At 48.8% G+C, this 27,500-nt stretch overlaps 1 protein-coding gene across 2 annotated transcripts in view; it reads right to left on the bottom strand.

The window, feature by feature from the left end:
- The window catches only part of LOC129696112 (corticotropin-releasing factor receptor 2), a 139,417-nt gene that overhangs the window by 22,659 nt on the left and 89,258 nt on the right, over positions 1-27,500 (bottom strand). For both annotated transcript variants that reach the window (XM_055633575.1, XM_055633577.1), the window contains 2 exons: positions 16,584-16,669; positions 3,187-3,302 (listed from right to left, as the gene is read on the bottom strand). In XM_055633575.1, the coding sequence (XP_055489550.1) occupies positions 3,187-3,302; positions 16,584-16,669 (202 nt within the window). The remainder of the gene's footprint in view (positions 1-3,186; positions 3,303-16,583; positions 16,670-27,500) is intronic.

Genomic DNA, 27,500 nt, shown 5'->3' with positions numbered 1-27,500 from the left:
AATTTCCAGCATCTGCAGTTCCTTCTTATACTTGTGGATAGTTTAGCTTCAGCCTAGTTTATTGTCACGTGTACCGAGGTACAGTGAAAAGCTTTTGTTGCGTGCTAACCAGTCAGCGGGAAGACAACACATGATTACAATCAAGCCGTCCACAGTGTACAGATACAGGATAAGGGAATAACGTTTAGTGCAAGGTAAAGCCAGCAAAGTCCGATCAAGGATAGTCCAAGGGTCACCAATGAGGCAGATAGTAGTTCAGGACTGCTCTCTGGTTGTGGTGGGATGATTCAGTTGCCTGATAACAGCTGGGAAGAAAGTCCCTGAATCTGGAGGTGTGCGTTGGTTTTCACACTTGGGCTTCCAGCTCCCAGGGCACAAGAGAAACCCTTTTCCAGTTCTCAAATAGGCTAGGGTGGCACGGTGGCGCAGCGAGTAGAGCTGCTGCCTCACAGCGCCAGAGACCCGGGTTCGATCCTGACTACGGGTGCTGTCTGTACGGAGTTTGCACGTTCTCCCCATGACTCGCGTGGGTTTTCTCCGAGATCTTCGGTTTCCTCCCGCACTCCAAAGATGTACAGGTTTGTAGATAAATTGGCTTGGTGCAATTGTAAATTGTCCCTAATGTGTGTGTAGGATAGTGTCAGTGTGCGGGGATCGCTGATCAATAGACAATAGCCAAGAGACATTTGGTGCAGGAGTAGGCCATTCGGCCCTTCGAGCCAGCACCACCATTCAATATAATGGCTGATTGGCGCGGACATGATGGGCCGAACGGCCTGTTCCGCTCACTATCTCTAAACTAAACTAAAATTCTAAAGCTTTATTGAAATGTGTGGTTCCCTAGGCCTTGTCTCCGTTCTAAATGGTTTACCCCTTATTCTTAAACTGTGGCCCCTGGTTCTGGACTCCCCCAACATCGGGAACATGTTTCCTGCCTCTAGCGTGTCCAAACCCTTAATAATCGTATAAGTTTCAATAAGATACCCTCTCATCCTTCTAAACTCCAGAGTGTACAAGCCCAGCCGCTCCATTCTCTCAGCATATGACAGTCCAGCCATCCCGGGAATTAACCTTGTAAACCTACGCTGCACTCCCTCAATAGCAAAAATGTCCTTCCTCATGTCCAATACATGGTTTACGATCAAGAATAAAAAACATCAGTGCCTTACTACACCAATGTCTCCACAGCTGGGATAGGTCGCGTGTCGTGCTAAACCTTATGTTTGATAAGGCAAAGATGATTTCATTTTCAGAGTAATTTATCCAGCAACATTACAACATTACAACAGTTTGTAAAGTATAGACTCCTGCAGCCACAAACATCTCACCGTCTAGGTCTCAAAAGTAATATTCTCATGTCATCATTATAAGATACTTTAAGTCTCTGTAAGGTAGACAAAAATGCTGGAGAAACTCAGCGGGTGAGGCAGCATCTACGGAGTGAAGGAATAGGCGATGTTTTGGGTCTCGTCATCCATTCCTTCACTCCATAGATCAAGTCAAGTCAAGTTTATTCGTCACATACACATACGAGATGTGCAGTGAAATGAAAAGTGGCAATGCTCGCGGATTGTGCAAAAAGACAAACAAACAAACAAACTACAAACCGTCACCCCCTGAGTTTCTCCAGCATTTTTGTCTACCTTCAATTTATCCAGCATCTGCAGTTCCTTCTTAAACATTAAGCCTCTGTAAGCTTGCTTTTTCTGTAGTTTCACCACAGGTGAAACCACACCTAGAGTATTGCGTGTAGTTTTGGGCTCCTAATCTGAGGAAAGACATTCTTGCCATAGAGGAAGTACAGAGAAGGTTCACCAGACTGATTCCTGGGATGTCAGGACTTTCATATGAAGAAAGACTGGATAGACTTGGCTTGTACTCGCTGGAATTTAGAAGATTGAGGGGGGATCTTATAGAAACATACAAAATTCTTAAGGGGTTGGACAGGCTAGATGCAGGAAGATTATTCCCGATGTTGGGGAAGTCCAGAACAAGGGGTCACAGTTTAAGGATAAGGGGGAAATCGTTTAGGACCGAGATGAGAAAAAAATTTTTCACACAGAGAGTGGTGAATCTGTGGAATTCTCTGCCACAGAAGGTAGTTGAGGCCACAGTTCATTGGCTATATTTATGAGGGAGTTAGATGTGGCCCTTGCAGCTAAAGGGATCAGGGGGTATGGAGAGAAGGCAGGAACAGGATACTGAGTTGGATGATCAGCCATGATCTTATTGAATGGTGGTGCAGGATCGAAGGGCCGAATGGCCTACTCCTGCACCTATTGTCTATGTTTCTATGTTTCTATGTATAGAATGGTGTACAATATGCTCTGAACAGAGACATCTTCACTCCATCTGTGCACGCACTAATCTTGCATAAGAGAAGTACGGGTGTCAGGGGTTATGGGGAGAATGCAGGCGAATGGGGTTAGGAGGGAGAGATAGATCAGCCATGGTTGAATGGCGGAGTGGACTCGATGGGCTGAATGGCCTAATTCTGCACTTAGTCCATGTGAACCTATGAACTTCCCCTTAAGCGTGACCTACTCTGGGTGTATTGGGGAGGGGCAATTGATGGAAGTGTCGGTAGGCAAGGGTTTTGGGACCAGTGAGAATGGTTCTATTAGGTTTAAAATAGATCTGGCTAAGGCAAGGTAGGACCAGGTTCATGCATTCTGTGTGGGCAATGCCGAACTTGATTGCAGGCTGTGTGTGGAACCAGAGTTGATGGTGTGGTTTGAATTAATACGTTAATCAGCCAAGTATTCACATACAAGGAATTTGCCTTGGTGCTCCGCCCGCAAGTGACAACATGACACACAGTGACAGTTAGGAATGACACATAAAAAACTTTCAACATTAATAATAAAACATTATCGATTAAACATGTGAATTAAATAAAATACCAGAGCACAAGGAGGCTACAGATTTTTGGTTATTGAGTAGAGCGACTACTCGTGGGGAAAAAAGCTGTTTTTATGTCTGGCTGTGGCAGCTTTGACAGCCCGGAGTCGCCTTCCAGAGGGAAGTGATTCAAAGAGTTTGTGGCCGGGGTGAGAGGGGTCAGAGATGATCTTGCCCGCTCACTTCCTGGCCCTTGCAGTGTACAGTTCGTCAATGTGGGGGGGCTTTTTGTGTGAAGCCGCTTGTAGAAGCTCGTGCGTAGTTAGTTACTTGGCTGGTACATACCTCAAGCACAAGAAGACTACAAAGGCAACGATGAGGACTGCCGTGGAGATCGAGTGTCCCAGGTAGTTGATGATGAGGACAATCCTATAGTGGACCTCATAGACTTCAAACGATTTCTGAAATCAAAGGCAAACATATTCTTGACTTGGCCTTTTTCCCCAATGAAGCTTTGCCTGGTTTGTAATTCACAGTCGTCAGACATGATATCCTCAGGCAAGATTGGTTTGTAAACGGTTTGGACATTGGACTTCTCCCACCCCGGTCATTCCCTCTTCTCCCCGCTCCCGTCCGGCAGAAGGTACAGAAGCTTGAAAGCGCGCACCACCAGACTCAGAAACAGCTTCTTCCCCTCTGTTATCAGGCTTCTGAACGGTCCTTCCATAAGCTAGGGTACTGTCCGATTCACCTCTACCCCATTGTGGACATTGGACTTTGTCTGTGGAACTGGTGCGCTACAATGCTGAGAACTATATTCTGCACTCTGTATCTTCCCCTTTGCTCTACCTGTTGTACTGGAGTTTGATGTGATTGTATTTATGTGTAGTGTTATCAGATTTGTTTGGAGAGCGTGCAAAACCAAGCTTCTACCCTGTACCTCTGTATGCATGACAATAATAAGCCTAAACGTGCAAACTCTGCACAGACAGCACACAAGGTCACTGTCACCCACTGATGCACACAGTGCTGGAGTAAAGGGCCTGTCCCACTGACCCGACTTTACAGCCACTGTATTCGACCTTCAAGCTCGAGTTGGAGAGAAGGGGAGAGAGGGGGAGAGAGAGAGGGGGGAGAGGGGGAGAGAGAAGGGGAGAAGGGAGAGGGAAGGAGAGAGAGGAGGAGAGAAGGAGAGAGAAGGGGAGAGAGGGGGAGAGAGGTGGGAGAGAGGGGGAGAGAAGGGGAGAGAAGGGAGAGAGAAGGGGAGAGAGGGGGAGAGAAGGGGAGAGAGGGGGGAGAGAAGGGGAGAGAAAGGGAGAGAAGGGGACAGAGGGGGAGAGAAGGGGAGAAGGGGAGAGAAAGGGGGAGAGAAGGGGAGAGAGGGGGGACAGAGGGGGGAGAGAAGGATGAAGAGAAGGGGGGAGAGAAGGGGGAGAGAAGGGGGAGAGAGAGGGGGACAGAGGGGGAGAGAAGGGGAGCAGGGGAGAGAAGGGAGAGAGAAGGGGAGAGAAGGGGAGAGAGGGGGAGAGAAGGGGAGAGAAGGGGAGAGAAGGGGGGGGAGAGAAGGGGGAGAGAGGGGGAGGAGAGAGAGGGAGAGGGGAGGAGGGGGGAGAGAGGAGGAGAGAGGGGGGGAGAGAGGGGGAGAGAAGGGGAGAGAAGGGGGGAGAGAGGGAGAGAAGGTGAGAGAAGGGGAGAGAAGGGGGAGAGAGGGAGGGAGAAGGGGAGAGAGGGGAGAGAAAGTGAGAGAGGGGGAGAGAAGGGGAGAGAAGGGGGGAGAGAGGGAGAGAAGGGGGGGAGAGAAGGGGAGAAGGGGAGAGAGGGGAGAGAAGGGGAGAGAGAGAAGGGGGGAGAAGGGGGGGAGAAGGAGTGGAGGCACTTTAAGAAGCCAGACAACGTTTAATAAACTTTAGCGGGCATTGAACCAACCGGTCGGCTTTCCCAACTTGGTCCTGAAAACTTCAATGAGCCAATTAAAATACCAGGTCAGTGAAGGAGATTGCCTACGGCTGCCCTCGACTGCCTGTAACTACACAGCGACCCCACTCCACTGCATTACGAGTTCAAAGAACCATGCCGACCAAATTTTAATCGCAGAAAATGTTTCAACATACTGAAACTTTTTCCTCCACCAAACTGAGGCCGCGAGTATTTTGGGAACTTCCCTCGAGCATGAAGGAGGGTTCCAGTGACCTCATAGGACCACGTGTCGACCATGCTGTGAGTTTGAGTCGAGGGCAAACTCTTCTAAACTCACAGATTAGGTCACCACAGTGGGACAGCCCCTTAACTCAGTGGGTCAGGCAGCATCTGTGGAGAACATGGATAGGTGACGTTTCACAGAGTGCTGGAGTAACTCAGTGGGTCAGGCAGCATCTGTGGAGAACATGGATAGGTGTCGTTTCACAGAGAGCTGGAGGAACTCAGTGGGTCTGGCACGGGTCAGGCAGCATTTGTGGAGAACATGGATCGGTGACGTTTCGGGTTCTTTAGAGTCAAGTACAATAGGTAGAACAAAGGGGAAGATACAGAGTGCAGAATATAAATTCATACGTTTATGAGGTAGGGGCAGAATTAGGCCATTCGGCCCATCAAGTCTACTCCGCCATTCAATCATGGCTGATCTACCTTTCCCTCTCAACCCCATTCTCCTGCCTTCTCCCCATAACCTTTAACACCTGCACTAATCAAGAATTTGCGAATTTGCCCTTAGAAATACCATAAGACTTGGCCTCAGGTTGTCTGTGGCAAATAATTCCACAGATTCACCACCCTCTGACTGAAGAAATTCCTCCTAATCTTATTTCTAAAGGTATGTCCTTTTGTAGAGAATATAGTTCTCAGCATTGTAGCACATCAGTTCCACAGACAAAGTCCAATGTCCGCAATGGGGTAGAGGTGAATCGGACAGCACCCTAGCGTATGGAAGGACCGTTCAGAAGCCTGATAACAGAGGGGAAGAAGCTGTTCCTGAGTCTGGTGGTGCGCGCTTTCAAGCTTCTGTACCTTCGGCTTATTAGGAATTCTGTTTAATATTCTACTAAACAAAGGAAATGACTGGATTAAATACTTCATTAAATGTAACCCGCTGGGGAACTGTGAACACACAATGAGAATATGTGGAAGGACATGGGGATTTGATTGTTTAAGAAGGAACTGCAGATGATGGAATAATCGGAGGTAGACTGCAGAGTTCGGTTATGGTCTGGTTACCCAGTACTTACGATCATTCAATTACTGTATTATTGATTATTGGACATTTATCTGTGTGTTATTGATTTAATGTGCAGCAAGTATCGGTACACATGACAGTTAAACACTTTTGTCTCTCTTGTCTCTTGATATGTTTTATAAAGACAACTGAACCAACATTGGCGTGTGCAAATCTACTGGGATGTGAAGGAATGCATTGATACAAATATAAGCACATGCTAAGAGAATGGAGCGGCTGAGCTTGTACACTCTGGATGAGGGGGCATCTTATTGAAACATATAAGATTGTTAAGGGTTTGGACACGCTAGAGGCAGGAAACATGTTCCCTATGTTGGGGGAGTCCAGAACCAGGGGCCACAGTTTAAGAATAAGGGGTAAGCCATTTGGAACAAAGATGAGGAAACAATTTTTCACACAGAGTTGTGAGTCTGTGGCATTCTCTGCCTCAGAGGGCGGTGGAGGCCGGTTCTCTGGATACTTTCAAGAGAGAGCTAGATAGGGTTCTTAAAGATAGCAGAGTCAGGGGATATGAGGAGAAGGCAGGAACGGGGTACTGATTGGGGATGATCAGCCATGATCACATTGAATGGCGGTGCTGGCTCAAAGGGCCGAATGGCCGACTCCTGCACCTATTGTCTATTGTCAAACCCAATAATTATTTTGAGCTAGCCTGGAATAAAGAGCATTAACTGCAACTGAGGCGAGGCTCACTAACAAGGTATCATTTCATCAAAGGGGGATAGTAATTATTCACAGCCACAGATCCACCGCTGATTTGTGGGAGTGGATGAGAAAGCAGGATAACAGGACTAGTGTACGGGGTGATCGCTGGTCGGCACGGACTTGGTGGGCTGAAGGGCCTGTTTCCACGCTGTATCTTTCAATCAAAACCTCTGCCGAACCTCTCACTTTATTAACTCTTTAATTTTTAGTTTAGTTTAGAGATACAGCGCAGAAACAGGCCCTTCGGCCCACCAAGTCCGTGCTAACCAGCGATCCTCCCCTATTACTCTGTCACTTCAGCACTTTGTGTCCAACTTTAAGTGTTTGGGGTGATCGCTGGTCAGTGTGGCCTGTTTCCAGACTGTATCTCTAATAAAATGTGACAGATTGGACTAACCCAATTCCGTAAAGCAATGATCAATCTTTATTTTAACATTTAAAATAAGTGCTTGACTAATAGCCCTGTCCCACGGTACCAGTTCATTCCAAGAGCTCTCCCGAGTTTAAAAAAAATCAAACTCGTGGTAAGCACGGAGAATGAACGAAACGGGTACGTCGGAGCTCGGGGACGTCTGTTAGCGCTAACGGCAGGTACTCGGGAAGACTCGCTAACGGCAGGTAAGCTCGGGAACACTCGTGAAGATTTTTCAACATGTTGAAAATGTCCACGAGAGCCCCGAGTACCGACGAGCGGCCATTACCGTAAATCTCCGAGTTCGAATCAGGGCAAACTCGGGGAGAACTCTTGAAAGAACTCGTACCGTGGGACAGGGCTATTGGGGTTGCCAACTTTCTCATTCCCAAAATACGGGACAAATTCCCGACGGCAATTCGTTGACCGACTCGGCCGTGGCTGGGTGAATGATGAGTTGGCCCCGGGTGCTGGACTGCACACAAAGCCCAGCCGGCAGGGCCAGCTGAGCAGTTTTGGCCCGTGGGCCGCACGATGTCACGCGCAAAGTCCGGCGCCCCCGTCCAACTCATGAACCGATGATCGGCCACGAGAAGGAGGGGTGATGGTAGTGTCGGCGGTAAGCGAAGGTCCGAAGGTCGGACAGCTGGCCGGGCTGCCGACCGACCGACGGGGCCACGGGCGAGGAGCTGCTGCTGCTGCTGCTGCTGCTGCACTCCATGGGCTGCACTACGTCGGGACGGGTGAGGCGGGGCCGGATGCGGCGCTCCGACCCGACAGTCTCCTCGACCCGAGTAGCAGCGGTCAAATACGGGACAAGGGCAAGGGACAATATACAGGCTGTCCCGGCTAATATGGGACAGTTGGCAACCCTCGTTCTGATACAGTTGATTTTACCAGTCATTTCACTGTTTAAGATAATATTAAATGTTCTTATTTGGAGCAGAGAACAGTACAGGAACAGGCCATTCGGCCCACAATGTCTGTACTGAACATGATGCCTAGACCAACATTCATCTGCCTACATGTGATCCGTATCCCTCCATTCCCTGCATATCCACGTGCCGGTCTAAAGGCCTCTTAAACACCACTATCGTACCTGCCTCCACCACCACCCCTGGCAGCGCATTCCACGCACCAACCACCCTCTGTGTAAAACAATTTAACCCACATCTCTCCTGTAAACATAGCCCCTCTCACCATAAAGCTGTGCCGTCCATCCTGGAAAATAGTTTATGACTGTCAAGTGGAAACAAAGAATTGCAGATGGTGATTTATACCAAAGACACGGAGTGCTGGAGTAACTCAGCGGGTCAGGCAGCAGCTGTGGAGAAAATAGGACGTGCGGTGTTTCGGGACGGGTCCCTTCTTCTGACTGTCTCTCCGATCTATGCCTCTCATCTATGTTACTAAAAGTCTGATCTTGACCACTTCCTGTTATTCTGTATATTGATTTTAGAAAAAACGCTGCCACTTAACAGCTATGATTTTTGGCCATCTTACTAAGAGTCCCCCTCCGCTCATCAGGTGCCGAGGACTTTTCCCATCAATGAAAAATAAAAGAGTTATTAGTGTTTAAAAAATGTTGAGATTCTCTCTCCTGTCAATCACGCCATGAAGGACATGCCCTTTCTAAAACCCAGAAGTGTGGTCGTGGCTCAGTCTCTGCAACATGGAGGAGGGAGAGGTCACGACTCGCTGTCTTTAGTGGCCTTGCACCCTGCTTGAAATGGAATTTCAAGGAATACCCGTGAGTCAACTGCCAGCCCACCAGCCTGAGTGAGTGAGCTGCCAGCACATCAGGCTTGAGTGACTGAGCCGCCAGCCCAAGAATCCATTTGGCCCACAATGTCCATACTAGCCCTCTGGAAACCAGTCCCTTCAGCCCACAACACCCATACTAGCGCTCCAGAAAGCCCACCCCACTGGCCACCAATATTCAAATTGGTGGAGAGGTGGAATATTGCGTTGTGGGCCCAGCCCTCCTGTGTGATGCTGGGACCCAACGTTACTAGTAATTTTATATATTTCAATCAGATCTCTCAGCAACTCCAGCGTTCCAGAGAAAACTAGTCTGTCCAACCTCCCCTTGGAACTAATACTCTGTCATCCAGGCATCATTCTGGCAAATCTACACTGCACCCTCTCAAAAGCACCATCTTGCCCGTATTGCATGCAATACTGCAAATGCGTGCAATACTGCAAATACGGTCTGACCTATGTCCTATAAAAAAATGCATCATGACTTATTGACTCTTACACTCGATGCCCCGACTTTTGAAACAACTATTCCATGTGCCTGATCCAAGTTTCTAGGTTAGGGGCCTGTCCCACTTACATGATTTTTTTCGGCGACTGCCGGCACGCTTCATAGTCGCAGCAGGTGGCCGAATATTTTCAACGTTGAAAATCCAGCGGTGACCAGAAAAAGGTACGACTCTTTGGGCGACTACTCACGACCATACAGGCGACATGTCGCGTGGTGACGCCTTCTTGTTCTTCTTGCGAATGAAACATAAATAAACCAAAGGAATAGTTAGATCTCAAGCCACGTTGTTGTCTCTGTTGGCGTCAATGTCTGCCAGGCCCTGACACAGCTCCATTTGGTGGGTGGTAGAGCGGGCACCCAGAGATGACATGGTTGGCTGTCTGTTGTTCTGCTCCACATCCACAGGCTGGGCTCTGGTGGAGGGAGCCCCCCCATCTCCACACGCTGGCATTGAAACGCCCAACTCCAGTACCAAGTCTGTTGAGCTTCACCCACGCTCCTCTGGGGAGGTCAGACCCTGGACAGCTTTTATCTGGTGAAGAGATGTAGCTGTGTAATGGAGATGAGGTTGCCTTCCACTCCTGTGACCACACGGTGACTATCCAGTGTGCTTTTAGCTGAAGCCCGTATGGTCGTGAGTAGTCGCCCAAAGAGACGTACCATTTTTCTGGTCACCGCTGGATTTTCAACACGTTGAACATTTTCGCCAACCTGCTGCGACTATGACGGGTGCCGGCAAGTCACCGAATAAATCACGTAAGTGGGACAGGCCCTTTAGACATTTTCGAAGCAGCCATTTTCACATTAAGTGGCAGCTTCCGGGGACACTACTTTATAATTGGATTCATCAAATAATTAGGCTTTGCGGTACAAAGGCATCCCCGGTTATGACGTCAGCATCAGATACAGTCATAGGGTCGTACAGCATGGAAACAGGCCATTCAGCCCATCTCGTCCAGGCGACCAACATGCCCCATCTACACTAGTCCCACCTGCCCGCGTCTGGCCCATATCCCTCTAAATCCTATCAACGCACCTATCCAAATGTCTTTATAATGTTGAATCTGTGGAATTATAGACAATAGACAATAGGTGCAAGAGTAGGCCATTCGGCCCTTCGAGCCAGCACCGCCATTCAATGGGATCATGGCTGATCATCCACAATCAGTACCCCGTTCCTGCTTCTCCCCATATCCCCTGACTCTGCTATCTTTAAGAGCCCTATCTAGCTCTCTCTTGAAAGTATCCAGAGAACCAGCCTCCACCGCCCTCTGGGGCAGAGAATTCCACAGACTCACCACTCTCTGTGTGAAAAAGTGTTTCCTCATCGCTGTTCTAAATGGCTTACTCCTTATTCTTAAACTGTGGCCCCTGGTTCTGGACTCCCCCAACATTGGGAACATGTTTCCTGCCTCTAGCGTGTCCAAACCCTTAATAATCTTATATGTTTCAATAAGATTATTGAGAATTAAGGGACAGAAGTTTAGGGGTAACATGAGGGGGAACTTCTTTACTCAGAGAGTGGTGGCTGTGTGGAAAGAGCTTCCAGTGAAGGTGGTGGAGGCAGGTTCGTTTTTATCATTTAAAAATAAATTGGATAGTTATATGGACGGGAAAGGAACGGAGGGTTATGGTCTGAGCGCAGGTATATGGGACTAGGGGAGAATACGTGTTCGGCACGGACTAGAAGGGTCGAGATGGCCTGTTTCCGTGCTGTAATTGTTACATGGTTATATGGTTATATGGTTATAAGATCCCCTCTTATCCTTCTAAATTCCAGAGTATACAAGCCCAGCCACTCCGTTCCTGCCTTCTCCCCATATCCCCTGACTACGCTATCTTTAAGAGCCCTATCTAGCTCTCTCTTGAAAGTCTCCAGAGAACCGGCCTGAAGAGATATGGGGAGAAGGCAGGAACGGGGTACTGATTGGGGATGATCAGCCACGATCCCATTGAATGGCGGTACTGGCTTGAAGGGCCGAATGGCCTACTCTTGCACCTATTGTCTATGTATCTATGTATCTATGTGGCCGGGAACTTTGATGCTGACTTTCCAGTTCTTTAAGTCACGTGCTTCCATGTTGTGCAGTGTTCCAGTAGACGTCTTTATTTACAGAGCTGTAATCTTGATCGAGTTTAGAAATACAGCACGGAAACAGGCCCTTCAGCCCACCGTGTCCACCCTGTTCACACTGGTTCCCACTATCTCATCCACTCCCTACACACTAGGGGCAATTTACAGAAGGGCCGATTAACGTACAAACCCGCACGTCTTTGAGATGTGGGTGGAACCCGGAGCACCCGGAGTAAACCCACGCAGTCACAGGGAGAACGTGCAAACTCCACGCAGGTCAGGATCGAACCCGGGGCTCGTGAGGCAGTTGCTCTACCCGCTGCGAGCCGTGGATAGAAGTACCAGAACACATTTGAACTTTCATCAGCCAAATGTTACAGGGACTTGAGGGCTTGGACTGTGGGGAGCGGCTGAGGTGGAGGCTGCACAGTACATCGCTGGCAACTGTCTCCTGACCATTCAGGACATTTTCCACCGGCGGGCGGTGCCTGCGGAAGGCACACAGCATCATCAAGGACCACAGCCACCCAGCACGCGGACTGTCCTCCTTGTTACCGTCAGGCAGATGATACAGGAGCATGGCTGCACGTACCACCAGACTTAAGAACAGTTTTTATCATCATGCCATCAGGCTTCTGAACTCATAAACATAGAAACATAGAAAATAGGTGCAGGAGTAGGCCATTCGGCCCTTCGAGCCTGCACCGCCATTCAATATGATCATGGCTGATCATCCAACTCAGTATCCCATCCCTGCCTTCTCTCCATAGCCCCTGATCCCTTTAGCCACAAGGGCCACATCTAACTCCCTCTTAAATATACCCAATGAACTGTGGCCTCAACTACTTTCTGTGGCAGAGAATTCCACAGATTCACCACTCTCTGTGTGAAATCTTTTTTTCTCATCTCGGTCCTAAAAGACTTTCCCCTTATCCTTAAATTCTGTGACCCTATGTTCTGGACTTCCCCAACATCGGGAACAATCTTCCTGCATCTAGCCTGTCCAACCCCTTTAGAATTTTGCGAGTTTTGTAAAATTGTAAAATTTTGTAAACACATCATAGATGTTGATTATATTATTTATTATTGTCTTTTGCCGACCAATGTCACTTTTATGCAACACCTGTCCCTTTACCTCCCCCCTCGACTCCATTCAAGGACCCAAGCAGTCGTTCCAGGTGCGACAGAGGTTCACCTGTATCTCCTCCAACCTCATCTATTGCATCCGCTGCTCTAGATGTCAGCTGATCTACATCGGGGAGACTAAGCGGAGGTTGGGCGATTGTTTCGCTGAACACCTCCGCTCGGTCCGCAATAACCAACCTGACCTCCCGGTGGCTCAGCACTTCAACTCCCCCTCTCATTCCCAATCCGACCTCTCTGTCCTGGGTCTCCTCCATGGCCAGAGCGAGCAACACCGGAAATTGGAGGAACAGCACCTCATATTCCGCTTGGGGAGCCTGCATCCTGCGGGCATGAACATTGAATTCTCCCAATTTTGTTAGCCCTTGCTGTCTCCTCCCCTTCCTCAGCCCTCGAGCTGTCTCCTCCCATCCCCCCGCCCTCGGGCTCCTCCTCCTCCTTTTTCCTTCCTTCTCCCCGCCACCCCCTATCAGTCTGAAGAAGGGTTTCGGCCCGAAACATCGCCTATTTCCTTCGCTCCATAGATGCTGCTGCACCCGCTGAGTTTCTCCAGCATTTTTGTGTACCTTCACTTTTATCTTATCCTTTGTTTAACCTTATTTTTATCCTTGTAATATCATTGCTGAGGTGACCCGTTGTCTTGCCAAACACATTTCATTGTGCCGTTGACCCTGTGTTAACCTGACTGAACTAAACTGAACTGAGCAGGCTAGGACGCCACACCTCCAGTACACGTGACAACAACAGGCCACACTAAACTAAGATGACACCAAACTTGTAGATGAAAGAGAATGCTTCATCCCGCTGCTCCAGGGTCTAACTTGACTACTATTGGGGCAAGTTCAATCATATCCCTGCGTTGATTCAAATCACAAGCGGTTTATCACACAACTATCGCACGGCTGTCGGAGGGAATTGCTTTCATGTTTGGACGGATCCTGTCGCCCCTGCCGAGCTGCATCATCTCAGGCTGGCCCTGGGGGGGGGGGCGAGGATCACATGCTTCACGTGCCAGCTCTGTCGGACATCGGTCAGGCCGTATTACGGAGAATTGCGTGCAGTTCTGGTCGCCCCTGTTGGGAGGCGCGGTGGCGCAGCGGGCAGAGTTGCTGCCTCACAGCGCCAGGGACCCGGCTTCGATCCTGACCACGGGTGCTGTCCGTATGGAGTTTGCGCGTTCTTCCCGTGACCTGTGTGAGTTTTCTCGCGGTTTCCTCCCACATTCCAAAGGCATGCCGGGTTTGTGGGCTAATTGGCTTGTTATAGATGTCAATTGTCAATTCGTGTGTGTAGGATAGCATTAGTGCCCGGGGATCGCCGGTCGGCACAGACTCGGTGGGCCGAAGGGCCTGTTTCCATGCTGTATCTCTAAACCAAACTAAATTAAACTACAGGAGAATGTGGTGGCTTTGGAGGGGGTGCAGAAGAGGTTTACCTGAAAGATACCTGGATTATAGACAATAGACAATAGCTGCAGGAGTAGGCCATTTGGCCCATCGAGCCAGCACTGCCATTCAATGTGATCATGGCTGATCATCCACAATCAGTACCCCGCTCCTGCCTTCTCCCCATATCCCCTGACTCCGCTATCTTCAAGAGCCCTATCTAGCTCTGTCTTGAAAGTACCCAGAGAACCGGCCTCCGCCACCCTCTGAGGCAGAGAATTCCACAGACTCACAACTCTCTGTGAAAAAAAGTGTTTCCTCGTCTCCAGTTTAAATGGCTTACTCCTTATTCTTAAACTGTGGCCCCTGGTTCTGGACTCCCCCAACATCGGGAACACGTTTCCTGCCTCTAGTGTGTCCAAACCCATAACAATCTTATGTTTCAATAAGATACCCTCTCATCCTTCTAAACTCCAGAGTGTACAAGCCCAGCTGCTCCATTCTCTCAGCATATTACAGTCCCACCATCCCGGGAATTAACCTGGTGAACCTACGCTGCACTCCCTCAATAGCAAGAATGTCCTTCCTTAAATTAGGGGACCAAAATTGCACACAATACTCCAAGTGTGGTCTCACTAGGGCCCTGTACAACTGCAGAAGGACCTCTTTGCTCCTATATTCGATTCCTCTTGTTATAAAGGCCAACATGCCATTTGTTTTCTTCACTGCCTGCTGTACCTGCATGCTTACTTTCATAGACTGATGAACAAGGACCCCCAGATCCCGTTGTACTTCCCATTTTCCCAACTTGACGCCACTTAGATAGTAATCTGCCTTCCTGCTTTTGCTACCAAAGTGGATAACCTCACGTTTATCCGCATTAAACCGCATCTGCCATGCATCTGCCCACTCCCTCAACCTGTACTAGATGATGTTTATCCCGCTGAGTTACTCCAGCATTTTGTGTTTACCTACGAAGGAACTGCAAATGCTGGTTTACACCGAAGATGGACACAAAATGCTGAGTTGCTCCAGAATTCTATTCATTGTTTAAGAAGGAACTGCAGATGCTGGAAAAATCGAAGGTAGATAAAAATGCTGGAGAAACCCAGCGGGTGAGGCAGCATCTATGGAACAAAGGAATAGGTGCGAGACCCTTCTTCAGACTGATGTTCAGACTGGTTGGGGGGGGGGGGGGAGAGGAAAGGAAGAGGCGGAGACAGTGGGCTGTTGGGGAGCTGGGAAGGGGAGGGGAAGGAGGGAGAAAGCAGGGACTACCTTAAATTGGAGAAGTCAATGTTCATACCACTGGGGTGTAAACTACCCAAGCAAAATATGAGGTGCTCCTCCAATTTACGGTGGGACTCACTCTGGCCATGGAGGAGGCCCAGGACAGAAAGGTCGGATATGGAATGGGAGGGGGAGTTGAAGCGCTGAGCCAGAATTTTATGTACTCGCTGCCGTCTTTAGTTTAGGGATTCAGCGTGGAAACAGACCCTTCGGCCCACTGAGTCCGCACTGACCAGCGATCACCCGTTCACTAATTCTATCCTACACACTTGGGACAATTTACAGCAGCCAATTAACCTTCGAACTTGCAGGTGGAGGTCATCAGTTGAACTTGGCATCATATTCGGCACGGACATTGTGGGCCGAAGGGCCTGTTCCTGTGCTGTACTGTACTGTACTATGCTCAATGTTCTGTTGAGAATCTGCTCGAGGTAATGATTGGTGGACTTGGTCAAGGCCAATGTTGTTGGCCAGGCGCTGAGAATGATCCACATGTTGAAGGGCAAATCAGATTTGAAATTTCAAATGCACAATACACAATACACAATAGGTGCAGGAGTCGGCCATTCGGCCCTTCGAGCCAGCACCGCCATTCAATGTGATCATGGCTGATCATCCCCAATCAGTACCCCGTTCCTGCCTTCTCCCCATATCCCCTGACTCCGCTATCTTTAAGAGCCCTATCTAACTCTCTGTTGAAAGCGTCCAGAGAACCGGCCTCCACCGCCCTCTGAGGCAGAGAATGCCACAGACTCACCACTCTCTGTGAGAAAAAGTGTTTCCTCGTCTCCGTTCTAAATGGCTTACCCCTTATTCTTAAACTGTGTGTGGCCCCTGGTTCTGGACTCCCCCAACATCGGGAACATGTTTCCTGCCTCTTGCGTGTCCAAATCCTTAATAATCTTAGGTACACAAAAAAGCTGGAGAAACTCAGCGGGTGCAGCAGCATCTATGGAGCGAAGGAAAAAGGCAACGTTTCGGCCCGAAACGTTGCCTTTTCCCTTCGCTCCATAGATGCTGCTGCACCCGCTGAGTTTCTCCAGCTTTTTTGTGTACCTTCGATTTTCCAGCATCTGCAGTTCCTTCTTAAAACCTTAATAATCTTACATGTTTCAATAAGATCCTCTCTCATCCTTCTAATTCCTACACTAGACTGATCTCTGTCCATTGAGCGAGCTGCATGGAGGTGAACTTGGACAATTATTCTCGGCTTGAAGATGGGCTGATGACCTGACCTGCTCCATCAAGAGGGGCTCACAGTGGGAGTAATTTATTCGCGAAGCCCAAGTTCCATTTTCACCGCACTCTCTGAATACACTTCCTGAAACACAAGAGCAGAACAAAAAACATATTAGTCCAGTCATAAATATATAATGGGGATGCATCACAGCTTGGTTTGAAACCCCGTTCCTGCCTTCTCCCCATATCCCCTGACTCCGCTATCTTTAAGGTCCCTATCCAGCTCGCTCTTGAAAGTATACAGAGAACCGGCCTCCACCGCCCTCTGAGGTAGAGAATTCCACACTCACAACTCTCTGTGAAAAAATGGTGGTGCTGGCTCGATGGGCCAAATGGCCTACCCCTGCACATATTTTCTATCTTTCTATGTTTCTCATCAACTGGATGCTTTTTTCCAACCTAGACTGCCTGTTCCCCTCCCTCTACTCCCCTCTCCCACAGCTCCCCTGCTCCCCTACACCCCTCACCAACGTCTACAGATGCGCTGTGCAAAGCATTTTATCGGGATGCATCACAGCACGGTTTGGGAACAGCTCCATCCAAGACCGCAAGAAATTGCAGCGAATTGTGGACTCAGCCCAGACCGTCACACAAACCAACCTCCCTTCCATTGACTCCATCTCCACCTCACGCTGCCTCGGCATGGCCAGCAGCATCATCAAGGACCAGTCGCACCCTGGCCACTCCCTCTTCTCCCCTCTCCCATCGGGCAAGAGGTACAGAAGTGTGAAAACGCACACCTCCAGATTCAGGGACAGTTTCTTCCCGGCTGTTATCAGGCAACTGAACCATCCTACCACTACCAGAGAGCAGTGCTGGACTAGATTTAATAGGAATCATAGAGGTAACTTTTTCACACAGAGGGTGGTGGGTGTATGGAATGAGCTGTCAGAGGAGGTAGTTGTGACTGGGACTATCCCAATGTTTAAGAAACAGTTAGACAGGTACATGGAAAGGACAGGTTTGGAGGGATATGGACCAAGCGCAGGCAGGTGGGACTAGTGTAGCTGGGATATGTTGGCCGGTGTGGGCAAGTTGGGCTGAAGGGCCTGTTTCCACACTGTGTCACTCTCTGATTCTACACATTGGAGACCCACACACTATCCTTGATCGAACTTTGCTGGCTTTACCTTGCACTAAACGTTATTACCTTATCATGTATCTGTACACTGTAAATGGTTTGATTGTAATCATGTATTGTCTTTCCGTAGACCGTACCCGAATGTGTCGTTGAAGGACGAGAAGCCGAAGCAGAGAAGTGGAAGCCAAATAACCGAATGGAAACAAAGCGGAAACGCCAACTAACCGAAAGGCTGCGTTGCCTAAAAGCAAACTCACCGAATAGCGGCTCTGCCAAAAAGTCAAATAATGGACATGATGTCGCTGGGTGGGGGGCACGACTTGTCAACAATTTGTCCAGACCCCCGCGTCCATCACATCACTGGTCGGGGAACTCGGGAGGGTGGGGGTCATTTTCCCGCACAAGCCGCAGGTGACTGGGCACTCTGAACCCGAGCACCAAGGTGTAAGCTGCCGAAGGAGCGCATCCCTCGGGGCAGCCCCCACTCTCCCACAGCCGCCCTCCGCCTCGTCTCCCCCGTGCCGCACAGTGACAGGCTGTGTGTCGACAGTGCCGGGTGGAGCAGAGGTGTGGGACAGGCTTGTCCCTCTGCCCACCCAGCGTCACTGACCGTGATGCACCGCATCACCCCTCGAGCCCCACACCGAGGGATTCACCCCCCACCCCGGCTACAAGAACAGACGGCTCGGGACATTGACAGCCAAAGTAAATCGCTTTTAAAACATGAGGGGAGATGGGACACAAATTCCCTGGCGGGTCGATGACAAGTAAGCATGACAATCAACAATTTTATTTCTTCACACTCCCCCCGGCAACAAGAAGCACGTTTTATTTAAACACAGTTTATACCGTCCGGTTGCCTGCGTAACGCACACAAACTCCCACGCTCAAAACGCTAGACAATCTGTAATCTGTTTTAACCGAAGATAGACACAAAGTGCTGGAGTAACTCAGTGGGACAGGCAACATCTCTGGAGAGAAGGGATGGGTGACGTTTTGGGTTGAGACCTTTCTTCAGGCCTGAATGGTCTCAGCCAATGAAATCAGACAACTGTCACACCAAAGATAGACACAAAATGCTGGAGTAACTCAGTGGGACAGGCAACATCTCTGGAGAGAAGGAATCGGTCAACACCCTTCAGACTCAGTCTTCAGATCTAAAGAATGGTCTCGACCCGTTGCGCTATTTGGCTTCCACTTCTTTGCTTCGGCTTCTCGTCCGCACATGTCATAACCATCCTACCACAACCAGAGAGCGGTCCTGAACTACTATCGACCTCATTGGTGACCCTCGGACTATCCTTGATCAAACTTTACTGCCATTACCTTGCACTAAACGTTATTCCCTTATCATGTATCTGTACACTGTGGACGGCTCGATTGTAATCACGTATTGTCTTTCCGCTGACTGGTTAGCACGCAACAAAAGCTGTTCACTGTACCTCGGTACACGTGACAATAAACTCAACTGAACTAAAATAACTTAACATCGAACCTAGACACAAAAAGCTGGAGTAACTCAGCGGGACCGGCAGCATCTCTGGAGAGAAGGAATGAGCGGCGTTTTGGGTCTAAATCCTTCTTCAGGGGTCTCGACCCGAAACGTCACCCATTATTTCTCTCCAGAGATGCTGCCTGTCCCGCTGAGTTACTCCAGCATTTTGTGTCTATCTTCTGTTTAAACCAGCATCTGGGGGCCCTTGCTACATACAATATTGGACATATTCTCTTCACATTCTCATTAACTCCAAGAGACTCTCTCCCTCATTGACACAACAGGGGAAACTTACTGAAGCCCATTCTGTCTAGAGATTTCCACTAGTGGGTGAGCATTTGTCGGCAATGGGCCTGTACTCGTTGGAGTTTAGAAGAATGAGGGGGGGGCCTCATTGAAACGTACAGAATAGTGAAAGGCTTGGATAGAGTGGATGCACATTGCTGCACATTCCTGCTCACCGATACACATTGCTACACATTGTTGCACATGTTTCCACTAGTGGGAGAGTCCAGGACTCGAGATCACAGCCTCAGAATTAAAGGACATTCTTTTAGGACGGAGATGAGGATAAATTTCTTTAGAGAAAGAGTGGCGAATCTGTGGAATTCTTTGCCACAGACGGCTGTGGAGGCCACAAGTCAGTGGATATATTTAAGGCAGAGATAGATAGATTCTTGATTAGTACGAGTGTCCGACGATATGGGGAGAAGGCAGGAGAATGGGGTTAGGAGGGAGAGATAGATCAGCCATGATTGAATGGTGGAGTAGACTCGATGGACTGAATGGCCTATTTCTGCTCCTATCACTCATGACCTTATGACCAGAGGTCACAGCCTTAGAATAAATGGATGCATCTTTAGAAAGGAGTTGAGGAGGAATTCCTTTAGTCGGAGGGTGGTGAATCTGTGGAATTCTTTGCCACAGATGGCTGTGGAGGCCAAGTCAATTAGTATTTTTAAAGCAGAGATTGACAGATACTGGATTAGTACGGGTGTCAGAGGTTACGGGGAGAAGGCAGGAGAATGGGGTTAGGAGGGAGAGATGGATCAGCCAAGATCAAATGGTGGAGTAGACTTGATGGGCCGATCGGCCTATTTTTGATCCTATGACATGAACATTTTTGATCCTATGACAGAAACCTGGCAGTGCTGCTGCCTTACAGCGCCAGAGACCCAGGTGCAATCAGATCTTGGGTGCTGTCTGTGTGAAGTTTGCACGTTCTCCCGGCGACCACATGGGTTTCCTCTGGGTGCTCCGGTTTCCTCCCGCATCCCAAAGACGTGCAGGTTTATTGGTTAATCGGCCCCTAGCGTATAGGGAGTGGATGAGAAAGTGAGATAACAAGGAACTAGTGTGAACGGGTGATCGCTGGTTAAGATGGATCTGGTGAGCCGAAGTTTCCACGCTGTATCTCTTCTCCGTGGACTGTCCCCTTGTCATGGTGGAGAAGCTTGTGTGGTCCTGAGATCCTGAGAACGATGCCGTCTGGAGCTACGCTCCTGGTAGGGCCACCCATGGCGGTAAGGTCGAGGGGAAGGTCCCTGACAAAGAGCAATCCAACCGAGACCTCAACGGTGGAACAGGCGGAGGACGATGGCTGACCTTAGTGGAGCGTCACAACGGCTGGGAAGACGGATGAAGGCTGCAGCAGAAAAGGGTCTCCGGTCGTCTTGGACTCCATGCCACTGGGTCCTGACCCAGATCTGTCAAGGACCATGAGGTGGCTGTCTGTGCACCAGTCTCCCCACATTAAACAAAGTCACGTACAGGCAGGCGTCCTCCATCAGAGGACAGTCATACTCGTTTCCAGTGACCGGCGATGATGTTGATCTCTGATCTATTATGGGCAAGGGTTTGATTACGGTATGGATTTCAGTTTTGCATTAATATGGTTTGGTGACCTCATGTTATGGATTATAAATTGATTGCATTATTCATTGTTCTTTATTACCTGTGTGTAATTACGTTACAGACTTGTGAAGCTGCGGCAATAACAATCTTGTAGTTCCCCACCTCTGGCATTCCTGATTGGTGACTTGTGAAAAATTGGATCCATTTGCAACTACTTTATATGCAAAACACATATAATGTTCCTTTAGCATGTATTTGAACCTGCCTAGTTCCATTAGACATCTCATCCATTAAAGCACAAGGAACTGCAGGTGCTGGAGTAACTCAGCGGGTCAGGCAGCATCTGTGGAGAACATGGATAGGTGGCGTTTCACAGTGTGCTGGAGTAACTCAGCGGGTTAGGCAGCATCTGTGGAGAACATGGATAGGTGACGTTTCGCAGAGTGCTGGAGTAACTCAGCGGGTCAGGCAGCATCTGTGGGGAACATGGATAGGTGACGTTTCGCAGAGTGCTGGAGTAACTCAGCGGGTCAGGCAGCATCTGTGGAGAACATGGATAGGTGACGTTTCACAGAGTGCTGGAGTAACTCAGCAGGTCAGGCAGCATCTGTGGAGAACATGGATAGGTGACGTTTCACAGAGTGCTGGAGTAACTCAGCAGGTCAGGCAGCATCTGTGGAGAACATGGATAGGTGTCGTTTCACAGAGTGCTGGAGTAACTCAGCGGGTCAGGCAGCATCTGTGGAGAACATGGATAGGTGACGTTTCACAGAGTGCTGCAGTAACTCAGCGGGTCAGGCAGCATCTGTGGAGAACATGGATAGGTGACGTTTCACAGAGTGCTGGAGTAACTCAGCGGGTGTATCAAGTTTTATGTGGAGACGACAGGGGAAAGAAAGTTCAGCTATGATTGAATAGTGGAGTAGGCATGATGGGCTGAATGGCCTAATTCTGTTCCTATCACTTATGAACTTTCAGGATGAGCCGGGAGTAAACCCACGTGGTCAAACAAGGAGAACATACAAACTCCACACACAGACAGAGCCCGAGGTCAGAATCGAACCTGGGATCTGTGGCGCTGTGAAGCAACGACTCTACCATTGTGCCACCGAGCCGCTATTTATAGACTCGGATATCAGTTGAGAATCACTATTAAATACTGCGGAGATGATGGAGAGGATGCAAGCAGTGAAAAATTTGATCCATTTGCAACTACTTTATATGCAAAACACATATAATGTTCCTTTAGCATGTATTTGAACCTGCCTAGTTCCATTAGACATCTCATCCATTAAAGCACAAGGAACTGCAGGTGCTGGAGTAAGTCAGGACTGTCTTATGAAGAAAGACTGGATAGACTTGGTTTATACTCTCTAGAATTTAGGAGATTGAGAGGGGATCTTATAGAAACTTACAAAATTCTTAAGGGGTTGGACAGGCTAGATGCAGGAAGATTGTTCCCGATGTTGGGGAAGTCCAGGACAAGGGGTCACAGCTTAAGGATAAAGGGGAAATCCTTTAAAACCGAGATGAGAAGAACTTTTTTCACGCAGAGAGTGGTGAATCTCTGGAACTCTCTGCCACAGAGGGTAGTTGAGGCCAGTTCATTGGCTATATTTAAGAGGGAAGGATGTGGCCCTTGTGGCTAAGGGGATCAGGGGGTATGGAGAGAAGGCAGGTACGGGATACTGAGTTGGATGATCAGCCATGATCATATTGAATGGCAGTGCAGGCTCGAAGGGCCGAATGGCCTACTCCTGCACCTAATTTCTATGTTTCTATGTTTCAACAGACAATAGACAACAGGTGCAGGAGTAGGCAATTCGACCCTTCGACCCTCAGCACCGCCATTCAATCTGATCATGGCTGATCATCCCCAATCAGTACCCCGTTCCTGCCTTCTCCCCATATCCTCTGACTCAGCTAACTTTAAGAGCCCTATCTAGCTCTCTCTTGAAAGTTTCCAGAGAACCGGCCTCCACCGCTCTCTGAGGCAGAGAATTCCACAGAATCACCACTATCTGTGAGAAAAAGTGTTTCCTCGTCTCCGTTCTAAATGGCTTACTCCTTATTCTTAAACTGTGGCCCTTGGTTCTGGACTCCCCCAACATCGGGAACATGTTTCCTGCCTCTAGCGTGTCCAAACCCTTAATAATCTTATATGTTTCAATAACATCCCCTCATCCTTCTAAACTCCAGAGTGTGCAAGCCCAGCTGCTCCATTCTGTCAGCATATGACAGTCCCGCCATCCTGGGAATTAACCTGGTGAACCTACGCTGGGCTCCCTCACAGAAGCAAGGTGATGATTTATGCCATGGAGTGAAGCAATCTAACGAGGATGACAGAGTCCGTATTAAAACCACCTAACAAATCCAACACGTTTCCCCTCCAACAATTCTTCCTGTGCACACCGAGATATTTCTTGTGAAAAAAGGAGGTAAAAATAGAACGTTAATCACGTCAATCCTGCAACAGAGATATTCACGAGTTAGGGCGGCGCGGTGGCACAGTGGTAGAGTTGCTGCCTCACCGTGCCAGGGACCATCACTTCCATCTAGACTACGGGCGCTGCCTGCACGGAGTTTGCACGTGCGTTCTCCCCGTGACCTGTGTTGGTTTCCTCCGGGTGCGCCCTCCGGTTTCCTCCCACACTCCAAAGACGTCGGGGCTTGTAGGTTAACCGGCCCCTCTGTAAACTGTGTAGGGAGTGGATGAGAAAGTGGGATGACATAGGACGAGTGTGCACGGGTGATCGATGGTCGGCGTGGACTAGATGGGCCGAAGGGCCTGGTTCTTTGCTGTATCTCTAAACTGAAAGGAATGCTGGGGAGATGGAAGGAAGGGAGAGGAGGAGTGGGTATAGAACCTGCTGTGCAGCAATTATTGCTTTTGAACAGCGCTAATTGCTTGATCCGCTAATGTGAATGTTGAGAATTAAAAATGCTGGAAATTCTCAGCAGGTCACGGCAGTGCAGGCCCTTCTGTTTGTTCTCTCTCTCTCTCTCTTTATGTACGCTCATTAAACTATTAACCAAACGCCGCAGTATCATTGCGAATTGCACCACAACCTGACGCAGTCACACAGCACGGAAACAGGCCCTTCGGCCCAACTCGTTCGTTCCGTCCTATATGCCCCATCTAAACTATTAATGTTTTACGTGTCATTCCAAACAGTCACTATATGTCGTTGTCACGTGCGGGCGGAGCACCAAGGCAAATTCCTTGTATGTGAATACTTGGCCAATAAACTTATTCATTCATTCATTCAACTAGACCCCTTTGCCCATCTTTGGCCCACAACCCTCTAAACCTTTCCTGTCTATTCTTTCATAGAACATTGAAACGTAGAAAATAGGTGCAGGAGGAGGCCATTCGGCCCTTCGAGCCAGCACCGCCATCCATTGTAATCATGGCTGATCATCCCCTATCAATAACCCGTGCCTGCCTTCTCCCCATATCCCTTGACTCCACTAGCCCCTAGAGCTCTATCTAACTCTCTCTTAAATCCATCCAGTGACTTGGCCTCCACTGCCCTCTGTGACAGGGAATTCCACAAATTCACAACTCTCTGGGTGAAAAGGTTTTTTCTCACCTCAGTCTTAAATGGCCTCCCCTTTATTCTAAGACTCTGACCCCTGGTTCTGGACTCGCCCAACATTGGGAACATTTTTCCTGCATCTAGCTTGTCCAGTCCTTTTATAATTTTATACGTTTCTATAAGATCCCCCTCATCCTTCTAAACTCCAGTGAATACAAGTCTAGTCTTTTCAATCTTTCCTCATATGACAGTCCCGCCATCCCAGGGATCAATCTCGTGAACCTACGCTGCACTGCCTCAATCACAAGGATGTCCTTCCTCAGTTTAGGAGACTAAAACTGTACACAATACTCCAGATGTGGTCTCACCAGAGCCTTGTACAACTGCAGAAGAACCTCTTTACTCCTATACTGAAATCCTCTTGTTATGAAGGCCAACATTCAATTAGCTTTCTTCACTGCCTGCTGTGCCTGCACGCCAACTTTCAATGACTGGTGTACAAGGACGCCCGGGTCTCGCTGCACCTCCGTCTTGCCTAACCTAACCTAATCTATCCTATCCATGAGATTTTGATAGTAACTCTGCAAGGGGCAGCACGGTGGCGCAGCGGTAGAGTTGCTGCCTCACAGCGCCAGAGACCCAGGTTCGATCCTGACTACGGGTGCTGTTTGCACGGAGTTTGTACGTTCTCCCCGTGACCTGCGTGGGTTTTCTCCAAGATCGTCGGTTTCCTCCCACACTCCAAAGACGTGCAGGTTTGTAGGTTATTGGTTTGGTAAATGTAAAAAATTGTCCCCAGTGGGTGTAGGATAGTGTCAACGTGCGAGGATCGCTGGTCGGCACGGACCCGGTGGGCCGAACCGCCTGTTTCCACACTGTATCTTCTTCTTCTTTCGTGTGGCGTGCACAGCCTAAAGTCGTAGGACAACTTGTTCTGTTTGATCTTCTGTTTGTGCACGTCGAGTTGATTGCATTCGTCGAAACAGGGCGGACCACGTGAAGGTTGCAATCTTCCACCCCCACACGGTATCCATGTTTCAAGAATGCTTGACATCGAGAGCGGATGGCGTGGCGGTATTATGGACAATAGACAATAGGTGCAGGAGTAGGCCATTCGGCCCTTCGATTGTGATCATGGCTGATCATCCACAATCAGTACCCCGTTCCTGCCTTCTCCCCATATCCCCTGACTCTGCTGTTTTTAAGAGCCCTATCTAGCTCTCTCTTGAAAGCATCCAGAGAACCGGCCTCCACCGCCCTCTGAGGCAGAGAATTCCACAGACTCACCACTCTCTGTGTGAAAAAGTGTTTCCTCGTCTTCGTTCTAAATGGCTTACTCCTTATTCTTAAATTGTGGCCCCTGGTTCTGGACTCCCCCAACATCGGGAACATGTTTCCTGCCTCTAGCGTGTCCAAACCCTTAATCTATATTATAAAAAGTCTGATCTTGACCACTTCCTGTTGTTCTGTATATTGTTTTTAGAAATAACGCTGCCACTTACGGCCATCTTACTCAAGAGGACAAGAGGATTTTTCCCATCGATGAAAAATAAAATAATTATTAGTGTTTATAAAATGTTGAGATTCTCTCTCCTGAAGGCCAAGCCCCTTCCGGAGGGACTATAAAACCCGAAAGTGTTGAGTGCCTCAGTCAGTCTCTGCAAGATGGGGGAGCGAGAGAGTCACGTCTCTCAGTCTGAGCTGTGAATAACACTGAACACATATCTACTAAACTGTGAATGGTTTTACTGACCTGTCAGTGCCCTTAATGTGGTTTGAAAATATGGTTTGGAAATGCTAAAGCTGTGTTGCCTTTGGTTTGGAAATGTTAACCCTGCGTTGCCTTTGGTTTGGAAATGCTAAAGCTGTGTTGCCTTTGGTTTGGAAATGCTAAAGCTCTGTTGCCTAATTAAAGTTGCCTTGCCTAATTAAAGTTGCCTTGTCTAATTAAAATTGCCTTGCCTAATTAAAGTTGCCTTGCCTAATTAAAGTTGCCTTGCCTAATTAAAGTTGCCTTGCATAATTAAAGTTGCCTTGCCTAATTAAAGTTGCATTGCTTAATTAAAGTTGCCTAATTAAAGTTGCCTTGCCTAATTAAAGTTGCCTTGCCTTTATATAATTAAAAGTCTAATCTTGACCACTTCCTGTTTGCGCTTTATATTGATTTTTGAAAAAACGCTACCACGTACGGCTGTGATTTTTGGCCACCTTACTCAGAGTCCCCCTTCGCTCATCAGGTGCCGAGGATTTTTCGCATTGATTAAACATAAAAGCCGGAGACCGCGGCTACAAGATGGTGTAGGCCGCAGGCCGGCGGTTGAAGATCTAAAGTCCCCACCGCGCCGCAGCCAGAAGCACCGCAGACCGCAGGGCCGGCGGTCGGAGCTCTTCTCCAGGGATCCCCGGTGAGGGATCCAGCTCCAGATGGAAGTCCTCGCCGTGCCCGCGGTTAGAAGTAGGCCGCGGGCCGGCGGTCGGAGCTCTTCTCCTCCGGGGTCCCCAACTAGGGGTCCCAGGCTCCGGACGGCACTCCAGCTGAAAGCAACAGGCCCTTCAGCCCACAATATCTGTGCTGAGCATGATGCCAAGTCCAACAAAAGCTTTTCGCTGTACCTCGGTACACGTGACAATAAACTAAACTAAACTCTTAATCATTCTACACATAATCCATATCCTCCCTTCGCCACAAACCCATGTGAACCTTTAGTCTTCCAGCAACTAGATTCTTCTGAATTATTACCACATCATCAATTGTGTTTTCATCATCTTTCCTCATTTATTTCTAATAAGCTTTTAAAATTTTAACGGGCAGCAGGGGACTTGTTGGAAAAGTTGCTCTGATCATTTTAATTATAGATTAGCATCAACACAGTCAGAGTCTTTCAAAGCATGCTTCACAACGGCAAGGCCACAGGAAGGTTACACATGGACCCGTAAAGCATGG

The sequence above is a fragment of the Leucoraja erinacea genome, chromosome 4 (genome assembly GCF_028641065.1).
Source record: "Leucoraja erinacea ecotype New England chromosome 4, Leri_hhj_1, whole genome shotgun sequence".
Taxonomy (NCBI): Eukaryota; Metazoa; Chordata; class Chondrichthyes; order Rajiformes; family Rajidae; genus Leucoraja; species Leucoraja erinaceus.
The sequence above is the reverse complement of the archived record's forward strand: the minus strand, read 5'-3'. Positions and strand labels throughout refer to the sequence as shown.